Source organism: Papaver somniferum, chromosome 2 (assembly GCF_003573695.1).
Source record: "Papaver somniferum cultivar HN1 chromosome 2, ASM357369v1, whole genome shotgun sequence".
Classification (NCBI taxonomy): Eukaryota; Viridiplantae; Streptophyta; class Magnoliopsida; order Ranunculales; family Papaveraceae; genus Papaver; species Papaver somniferum.
In genome coordinates this window covers 129,290,287-129,300,172 of record NC_039359.1, presented here as the reverse complement: position 1 = coordinate 129,300,172, position 9,886 = coordinate 129,290,287, and the positions used below count along the sequence as shown (strand labels likewise).

The following is a 9,886-nucleotide window of genomic DNA, read 5'->3' as shown; positions in this document are numbered from 1 at the left end:
AATTTGGATGTGTAGTTCAAGCAAGGCTTGATACGTAGGGGTTAGCAGTTCTGGGTCCATCAAGAGACTCTCTTCACGACGTTCTGACATCATTTCCATCATACGTATCCTACACGACAAGGGGATAGCAAAGTCTGTTATACTAAAAATATACGTAGATTAACAGAACATATATGCTAATACTGTTACAAAAAGAAAACTAATATAAGCTTGTACTGTGACTAAGGAAACTGATACAAACCTGATCGAGTCAACGAACGCACACGCAGGTAATTTCTTCTCTTTGTTAATCCAGCTATTGAACGATTCAGCAACGCTAGATGAAGTGTAACCATAACTACAACCCTTGAAGAAAGCACTGGACCACTTTTCTTTTGGAATGTTGCGGCAGTAGTCAGCAACCCAAGGCCTTCCCAAATTAACCATTTCTTGAAGACCTTCCTCGTATGTTGCAGGAGAAAGAGCATATGTCGCCTTTCGGAAAGCATCAGTCACTTCCTTATACTTTTCGTCAGACTTTGCGATAGGTAAGTTTTTGTCCAAATGGAAGTAACAATATCTTTGATGAGAATCAGGGAACTCTTTGGGAATATATTTAACCAACCCTTCACCTCGGTCAGTCATAAAAGTGATTGGGCGATCATCATTCAAAGCCTCCTTCAGTTTCTTGAAAAACCATTCCCAGCTGATATTGTCTTCACCAGGTACTAAAGCAAACGCAAGCGGATAAAATCCTGCAAAAAGGAATTACTAGTTATGTTAAGCAACTAATATTGACACTACATATTGACATGCAGTTGGTTTACCTCTTTGTTGATATGTGAAAACCTGACACTACATAATAACATGTTAAGCAACTGATTGACACTACATTTTCACATGCAGTATGGTTTATCTCATACTCAGTAAGGTCAATATGTAGTATGTAGTATGGTCAATACTCATTGTGATAGTGAAGTAAGGTCAATATGAGTGATCTAACTACCAGACACTACATATCAAAAAAAAAAAACCAGTTACCTTGATTGCCATTAAGACATGTTTTCTGCCATGAGACCTCCTTTAAAAGTTCCAGTGAGAAATGTACAGTCACAGAAAATCATGGGACGACATAGTTTTATCCCTCTATACAAGCTCCAAAGCAAACAAAAAGTCTATTGAATCTTTTTGTAGCATCATTGAAATCGAAATCAATAAATGACCCAGGGTTTGTTTCCCTAACAGCATTCACCCACCAAGCAAGATCAGTGTACGACTTCACATCATTACCAAAAATCTGTTTATGCGACAACTCAATTGCATGATATGCGTGGTGATACTGGATTTCAATGCCACCACCAACTTTAAGATAATCTATGATCTCTGCTGGTGTTATGCGAGGGTTGTGCCTGACCATCTCATGAATTAGACTGTTCATGAGTTTTTTTGTAACTCTTGGATTCTTCAACATATAACCACCGCCACAGGTGTGCCTTCCCACATATTCCTTTATCTTAAAAACATCAATAGAACTACCAATGGCAGTTGCGTGAAGCTTCCATGAACAACCTTTCACACTACATACGGCGGTGAATCTCTCAAGGTCATTCTTCTTCTTAATTACCTCATATCCAGTTCTCATGCAGTATTTTTGGCATGCTATACGTACGGCATCAACACCACCATAGAATAATTGATCTGTATCATCAAAAATCTTATCCCAACCATCTGAAAAAAACACTCTTGGCTTCTTTACCTTCTTTCAAATAACTATTCTTTGCACTGACAACTAAGTCTGCATTACTGTCAACTTCCATACGCCTAGACGCGCCATTTGAAATTACATCCACGTGCAAATCAAAGAAAGCTGATTGCTTTGAAGAATGTAATGCAGAGATGCCCTGGAGTGTTACATCGGCAAGAATAGGAACTATCGCTTGATTCTGGAAATAGTTAACCAGAATAGTCGATGGAGTCAACCAGCTCCACATATTACAGATGCAAAATTTCAAATCCTCTAAAGTTGAAAACGATGTAACCTCATATGCAAAATGATATTGCTTATGGTATACATGAGAATAGATGGAGAAGTCTGGTTTGGGAGCAACGTCAGACATGTTAACCCTGTAAATGATCCAAAATTAACTAAGTCTCTGAATGGATATAAGTTATACATATTGATATGTATTGGCATCTACTGTATTGCACGATACATACTAAGAGCGCAGGCTATATGTAGTACGTATTGGTATGTAACATGTAGAATAACTAAGTCTCTGAATTCCTATACGTTATACATATTGATATGTATTGGCATCTACTGTATTTTAGTAAGATATATTTGCAGGCTATATGCAGTACGTATTGGTATGTAACATGTAGAATATATTTTACAAACATATCAATATGTTTTGAGTTTCATCTTCTATAAATAGAAGAACTGCAGCTATATCAAAAAGAGAATACAAAATTACTACACGATCTATCTAACAAAACAAACCTATATCAAAAAAGACAGTAAAACAAACCTATATCAGATTACAAAGAAACTAAAACAGAACAGCAGCAGAGAAAAGGTGATTATAGTAAGATACATTGTTCGAATATGAGATTAACCTAATTCGATTTTAAGATACCTAATGGAAACACACAAAAATCACAATGTAAATCGAACGGAAACTGAATTGAACAATATAAATCATCACAAAACTGAAATCATAAAAGAAAGATAACAATTACATCATAGACAACTATTCTGATAGAAATCGGATCAGAATAAACCTAATTATTCATCAACATTCCAAGAACAACAGCAGAGGAAGATGATTTACGAGATAAATACCTTGTTCGAATCTGATTTCGAAGCACAGATGATTTACGAGATAATAGCTGTGATGAGCCTAATTGAAAGTCGCTACCAGATACTGTGATGAACCAAAACGCAGGAGCAGAGAAAACCAAAGAGAAACAATCTGAGATGAAAAAAAAAAAGAGAAAGAAACTGAATTTGATTTGTTCGTGGAGTTGCAGAAAGGGTATTTTTGGTACTTTTGAAAAACTTGTCTTGTGTGACCCGCACGTTTTGGACTAGGGAATAAATATTCTGGTCCAAAAACATGTTTTTGGACCAGCGGATAATTTTATTCTAGGGGTGGATTAGAGAGTAACCGGTACTGGGTTTCCTGGACTACCTAGTAATTCCTAGTTTATCTTTTTGTCTCTCTGTTCTGGGAGGAGTGTTGTAGCTGTGATCTATTTTTGTGTTCTGGTTGAATAAGAGCTGTTATAAAACATTCTTCTCGCCTTATAAATCATCCTCATAAACCACGGAAAACCCTAAGATTATGTTTATGTCTTAGGATTGTACCCAAAGACATGGAGCCATATCACAGAATAAGTACAAGATATAGGTATAGAATGTGCAACTAGTGACCAAGGAAGAACAAAAAAAACTACTCTATATGGCTGCAGTTACAGACACAATTGGTTTAGCACCTAGAGCCAACAGCAGTGGCGGAGCATCAGCAGGCTTAGCAATTTTAAGCCGCGAGCTTTTAAAGTTTTGGTAGTAAATCCATACCGGAGTTGAATGGAAATTTTTTGGCAGAAAATTTCTCACGGAGGCTGGTTAATTGTTATGTGCAAAGATGATAGTTAGAATTATGCTCCAGATTGGGTTAACGAGGATTGTGCTTTCTGGAATTCTGCATATTTAGATAGAGAACATTCGGTTACCCAGTTTGTTTCTGAATGTCACAACCACAACGAGCCCCGTTGAAGCCAAAGCTGATCTTCGGACTTTACACACACAAAAAAAGACTGAAGCTGTCCTTGCTAAGTTAGCGATGGAATAGAGTTGTTATCGAGGGCCAAAGCTGATCTTCGGACTTTACACACAAAAAAAAGACTGAAGCTGTCCTTACTAAGTTAGCGATGGAATAGAGTTGTTATCGAGGGGGATAATAGTCTGTGCCTCTGTAGTAAACATCCTCAACAGTGATTCATTCTAAAACAGGAAGCAGATCCTCACAAAGATTCGAACTCAATAACAGATTCTCAGTCAAGATAGATTCAATCAAGATTATTTGCCTATCTAACAGTTACCCTCCCTCCCTAAGTTGCCATTCGTTCCAGAATTCTCAGTCTAGCAGCACTCCTCTTAAATCCAGTTGTATCATTGTTTTTGGAGAGAAAAACAGAAACCAGCAAATACCAGAAACTATAAACAAGTACCTCAGTTCCTTCTTCTTTATCTCATTATTTTTTGAACAAAAAAGGAAGTAATTTATAGCCTGGCAATGCAGGCCTTTCCTCTGGGTTCTACCCACTACATAAATTCACCCAAAACAGCAACACAAAAATTAAAATTAAAGGAGAAAAATAAGATGGGAGTAGGCAGAGACAAAGTTGATCTTGAAAAACTGCAACTTCTACAAATTGCAAGCAACAAATCAAATTATTGATCTTTGTAAGTCATGTGATTGGCTGAAAGAAGATAAAAGTCTCTACTTCTGATTAAGCATTCTCCTTTGCAATTTTCTCAGCCTTGGCCATCACCTCCTCAATTCCTCCAACCATGTAAAACGAATGCTCTGATAGATCATCATATTTCCCATCCAATACACCCTGTTGGAATAAAAGAAAGAAGATATTTTAAGTACATAGGAAGGAACTCCAACAAATAAGAACCTACATATTCCCCACATGCATTTGCAGAATACGCGAGCATCAGCTAGCATATAAACTAAACATAAGCAAAATGAAATCTTACTACTGGCCCGACAAAGTTAATTACCTGGAAACTGGTGATGCTTTCTTTCAATTCCACATACTTCCCGGGTGCACCAGTGAAAACTTCAGCAACATGGAAAGGCTGACTTAGGAACTTCTGAATTTTACGGGCACGAGCAACTGTCAACTTGTCATCTTCACTGAGCTCATCCATACCCAAAATGGCAATAATATCTTGTAGATTCTTGTAGTTCTGAAGAACCTTTTGTACACCACGAGCGGTGTTGTAGTGAGCCTCTCCCAAGATATGAGGTGAGAGCATACGAGATGTAGAATCAAGGGGATCGACGGCAGGGTAGATACCAAGCTCAGAAATCTAATCATGATAAATATGTGGAGAAAGTCATTAGAAAATGTATAAAACAAAAACCCATGCGTAAGAAACCTTGAATCTCTATTCCACACCCTAATTAAACAAAAAATACAAATACCTGTCTAGAGAGCACAGTTGTGGCGTCAAGATGGGCAAAAGTGGTTGCAGGAGCTGGATCAGTCAAATCATCAGCAGGGACATAAATAGCTTGGACGGATGTGATGGAACCCTTTTTAGTGGTAGTGATACGCTCTTGCAGACCTCCAAGATCGGTAGCCAAAGTTGGTTGATAACCAACAGCAGATGGGATACGACCAAGCAAAGCAGACACCTCAGAGTTAGCCTGCACGGGAGGAAGTTTAAATAAGCAATTTGGAAAGAACAAAATCAAGAGAGTCCAAAGAAGTGCCGCCAAAACACCTACCTGAGTGAAACGGAAAATGTTATCAATAAAGAGAAGCACATCCTGACCCTCAGCATCTCTGAAGTGCTCAGCCACAGTCAGACCAGTAAGTCCAACACGAGCACGAGCACCAGGGGGCTCGTTCATTTGACCATACACAAGAGCACACTTGCTTTCAGCCTAGAAAACAGAAGAACATGGTTCAGAAACATGACAACCACAAGAACATAAATTAACATTAAAACAAGATAACAGCTTATATGAAGTAAAAAATCAGACCTGCTTGTCTCCTAGCTTGATGACACCACTCTCAATCATTTCTCTGTAAAGATCATTACCCTCTCGGGTACGTTCCCCAACACCAGCAAAAACAGAGAAACCACCTGAGAGCACAAAAAGCAAATAACATTATACAAAAGACACAGAAGCAATAAAAAAAAAAATGTTTCTAAGCTGTATAAACGAACCATGAGCTTTTGCAACGTTGTTAATAAGCTCCATAATGAGCACAGTCTTTCCAACACCAGCACCACCAAATAACCCAATCTTTCCTCCTTTCTGGTAGGGTGCAAGCAGATCCACGACCTGAAGGCACAGCAAAGACATGTCAAGAATCGGTACTGAGATATAAATAGATCCCAAAAAAAAATGTAAGCCATGTAAAAAAGACAAGGAGCATCATACCAAGACAAAAATCGTGAGAAATTGAACATAGATTGGCTAAATAAAAATATTCAGCATACCTTAATACCAGTCACAAGAATCTGTTGATCAGTAGCTTGCTCAACAAAGGCAGGGGCTTCACGATGGATGGGCAGGAAGTGATCGGTTTCTGTTAGAGCAGACAAGATAGATGTTAAAACATTGGGAAGAAAACTTTCTAACACATACACCACCAAGATAAATCACACTACATATTGTTCTCACATTTCCATGGAAGGAGGAAAATCATTAGCAAATGAAGAATTGCCCTAATTTAATTAGTTTATCAAGCTAATGAATCATCACTGTCACCTAATGACTGAGGAACTCTTGGAGATGATTTAAGGACTTATTCTTACAAAATCCCAAGAGCAGAATTTGCTGCATGTATCTTGTCAACATAAAGAGTACTCATCAAAGGCTCTAAATGACGGAGGAACAAATAACTAGGATGACCTACCCAGGAAAATCTTAAAACGATCTTAGAACTGACTCACAAGTATAACTGTCCTCTTTTGCACATAATTCACCCACCCATAGATTGGATGGGAATAAAATAGTATAAACATCTTTGAATGCAAATTGAAAGATTATACACCGAAGGTCTGTTAAGGGTCTTACTGATATCACCCTTCTCGTCAATAGCCTCTCCAATAACGTTCATGATTCTACCAAGAGTAGCCCTACCAACGGGCACCTGTTCAGCCGCAGAAGCAGAAAGTTAAAACCTAATAAATGATACAGTTGTCAAGTAAATTATACACTTGCATTAAGGATAAATGAAAGACAACCAAACCAACCGCCCCTAAACACATCCATTTGTTTCCTATTAACATCGCAAAGCCATTCAGAAAAAACACCAGCCTTCATAAACTCACGAGAAACCAAACTGTAACATTTTTCAGTATCATCAAAATCCAGTACATAGCCTCATAAACTCACAAGAACACAATGTAACATTTTAGTGCATCAAAATCCAGTATATAGCCGTGTTAACTCACAAGAGACGAATGTAACGTTTCTAAGTATCATCAAAATCCAGTACATCATGGATCCTAAAGAAATTTTCTCCACCCAGAGGAAGTCACCCTATACCCCCACTAAGTTTGGATCTGACCCATTAAATGCCCCTTGGTAAAAACAAGGAAAATAGCATTTCTCTAACCTAATCTGAAAGAACTCAACCAATGAATACAAAAAATATAATACTCAAATCACCCATCTAAAAATCATTTTAAAACAAATCAGATAGTATCCAAATAAAACTCATAAAACACAATAATAAAAATCGCAGATTTTTTACAGTAAAGTCAATTCTGATGAGTAAAACGGAGTGAGATAAATCAGATTCAAATGCTGATGAGTAAAACGGATTGAGATAAATCAGATTCAAATGGAAAAAAACATAACAATAAACACAGAGGAAGTTGTCTTACAGTGATAGGTGAACCAGTGTTAAGAACCCGTTGACCTCTAACAAGACCTTCAGTACCATCCATAGCAATAGTCCTAACCATGTTCTCTCCCAAATGCTGAGCAACTTCCAAAACCAATCGGATGGAATTATCCAAAACCTCAAGAGCAGTCAAGATCGGAGGTAATCCTTCTTCAAATCTAACATCAACAACAGCACCAATAACTTGGCACACACTTCCGATCGCACCAGCTCCTGTAAACTCATCAGTGATTTTACCTTTAGATCCAGTTTTCGTCGTTGTCGATGGAGATGTTGATGGTGCTGTAGCAGCAGCAGCAGTGGTTGCATAATCTAAAACTCGATTCAATAAATAACCCTTTGGTGAAGCACGAGTAATAGGTGAAGGAGATGGTGATGGTGATCTGATAAATGAAGATTTAGATCCAGATCTTCTTGCTGAAGATCTCAATAGAGATGATAAAACCTTCCGAGAAGCCATGAAGAGATCTAATGGCTTCTTCTTCTTCTTCTTCTTATGTTCTTCTTGACTGTTTCTTCAGAGTCTACCTCTGAATATAGAGAGAGATGTGGAGAGGTTTTATTTTTTAGGGTTTTCAGAAAGTGAAGTTCATTTCTAGGGAGAGGCAAGAGAGGATATTATTATAGAAATGAGGAGCCCCTGTTTAGCATCTTCTTTAAAGGGGGCAGGAGCCAGATGCGATGATAACGAGTCAACGATACGGGATGAGTTAACTCGTGGATGTGAAAGTAACTTATGGATTCAAACTTTTGCGAAACTTTGGCGTCCAGGTAGGTTATTTAGGAAGTTTTAACTCGCGAGTGTTATATGTAATGGTCACATATTGATAATGGGGCAACTCCAATTGCAAGAATTGTATGTTTGGCGGAATTGGTATGTTTGGCTGGGGAACTCACAATTCTTGTAATCTCATGGGATAAAATCGACCGACTCATGCAAATTTTTCGTGTGTTGAGCAATTTTGTTAAAATTTCTAGGATCTACATAACTTTTTCATTCTCATGCATTGTTTAGTATTACTCTCAGAAGCTTAAAATTATTGGAAAATTGATTTTCGCAGGGGATTTGGACAACCAAATGTGATTCTACAAAATCTCCTGGAGCCATAAATCTCAGGTTTAGAATTCTGCATCCAAATCCACCATATGTGAAACATCAAAATCTGCAGCTTAAAATGATTCAAAAGAAACCATTACAAAGTGAGGATGTCTCTTAGACGAGTTGCATCGGATTGTTGGGCGACTAGCTATGACAATCGGCTGTCCAGAAGCTTACCTTCTTTTTTATTTTCTAATATTCGTCTCGGATAGTCTTCCAGCTGATCGGGTTGAAAGTTTAATTTAAAATTTTAATTTTTGCAATTATTATCTGCATCCACAAAAAAGAAAATAAAAACACAAAGAAAAACAAAAAACCTTTTTTGTTGAAATTCAAAATTTGGTGGGTGCAAGTGACACCACTAGAACACCTTCACTCCGTCTCTGAGATTGAGTATTCGGACTTTTTATGCATTGACTGGATTTGTCTTCTAAGTTTATCATAGTACGAATCATGCAATTCATCTACAAAAATATCTGACGTTCCTTGCGTTTGTGATACTTCTCTAGTTGTGGATCTTTATAAATCCTATAAAAATTTCTTTTAGAGCAAGAGAAATGGGAAGGAGTCACTCCTTTAAAATTATGAGAGTGGTTTATCCGCTATTCCACTATGGGAGGAGTTACTCCTGTTAGAGCATTACTCGGTCGAACTCGCAAGCGTTGCTATCTCAAGCTTGTTTGTCAAGTTTAATTGATCAAAACTATAAGTCTTGATTTCTAGTCTACTTATAGCTATGTATCATATTAGGATAGAATGTGTAGTTGAGATTTAGACTTCATGGCGTTCATCGATTGAAGACAAATATCTAATGAGGAGATCTTGGAGGAACTTCATCAACAAAAGGTAGGTGGAGACTAAAACTTATCTATCACTCAGAAGTCTATTATATTCTATCTCCTAATGAGACTAAGTTGTATATCTATATAGACTTTTATATTATACATATTGGATATTTCGAGTTGAGTTTAACTCGGTTATTTATTTCTCGAAATATGTGTTGGAAGCTTTTTTCTTTAGCTACGTTCATCGTATTCTTGACAAGTTTAGTTGGAAACAATTTATTTGTTGGAAACTAAATAATAAGTCAAAAGATGATCATGTGAAAATTTCCTTGAAACATCTTACATAATTTGTGTGAAA

The 9,886-nt window shown here is 37.3% G+C and overlaps 1 protein-coding gene across 1 annotated transcript; it reads right to left on the bottom strand.

Moving 5' to 3' along the window:
- Positions 1 to 4,189: 4,189 nt before the first annotated feature.
- LOC113349101 (ATP synthase subunit beta, mitochondrial-like) lies at positions 4,190 to 8,263 on the bottom strand. Its single transcript, XM_026593021.1, has 9 exons — positions 7,625 to 8,263; positions 6,810 to 6,885; positions 6,230 to 6,318; positions 5,954 to 6,071; positions 5,766 to 5,869; positions 5,508 to 5,666; positions 5,202 to 5,426; positions 4,775 to 5,086; positions 4,190 to 4,605 (listed from the first exon to the last, which is right to left on the bottom strand). The coding sequence occupies exons 1-9, from the start codon at positions 8,102 to 8,104 to the stop codon at positions 4,495 to 4,497; spliced, it is 1,674 nt and encodes a 557-aa protein (XP_026448806.1). The 5' UTR covers positions 8,105 to 8,263; the 3' UTR covers positions 4,190 to 4,494.
- Between the last annotated feature and the right edge of the window lie 1,623 nt (positions 8,264 to 9,886).

What these genes read in the sequence shown, in the direction of transcription:
- LOC113349101 (XM_026593021.1), bottom strand. Translation starts at nt 8,104, where the DNA reads ATGGCTTCTCGGAAGGTTTTATCATCTCTATTGAGATCTTCAGCAAGA. An exon ending in TTCTTGTGACTGGTATTAAG is followed by an intron (nt 6,072 to 6,229) that starts GTATGCTGAATA and finishes CTGTGCCTTCAG; the next exon opens with GTCGTGGATCTGCTTGCACC. An exon ending in CAACTGTGCTCTCTAGACAG is followed by an intron (nt 5,087 to 5,201) that starts GTATTTGTATTT and finishes TATCATGATTAG; the next exon opens with ATTTCTGAGCTTGGTATCTA.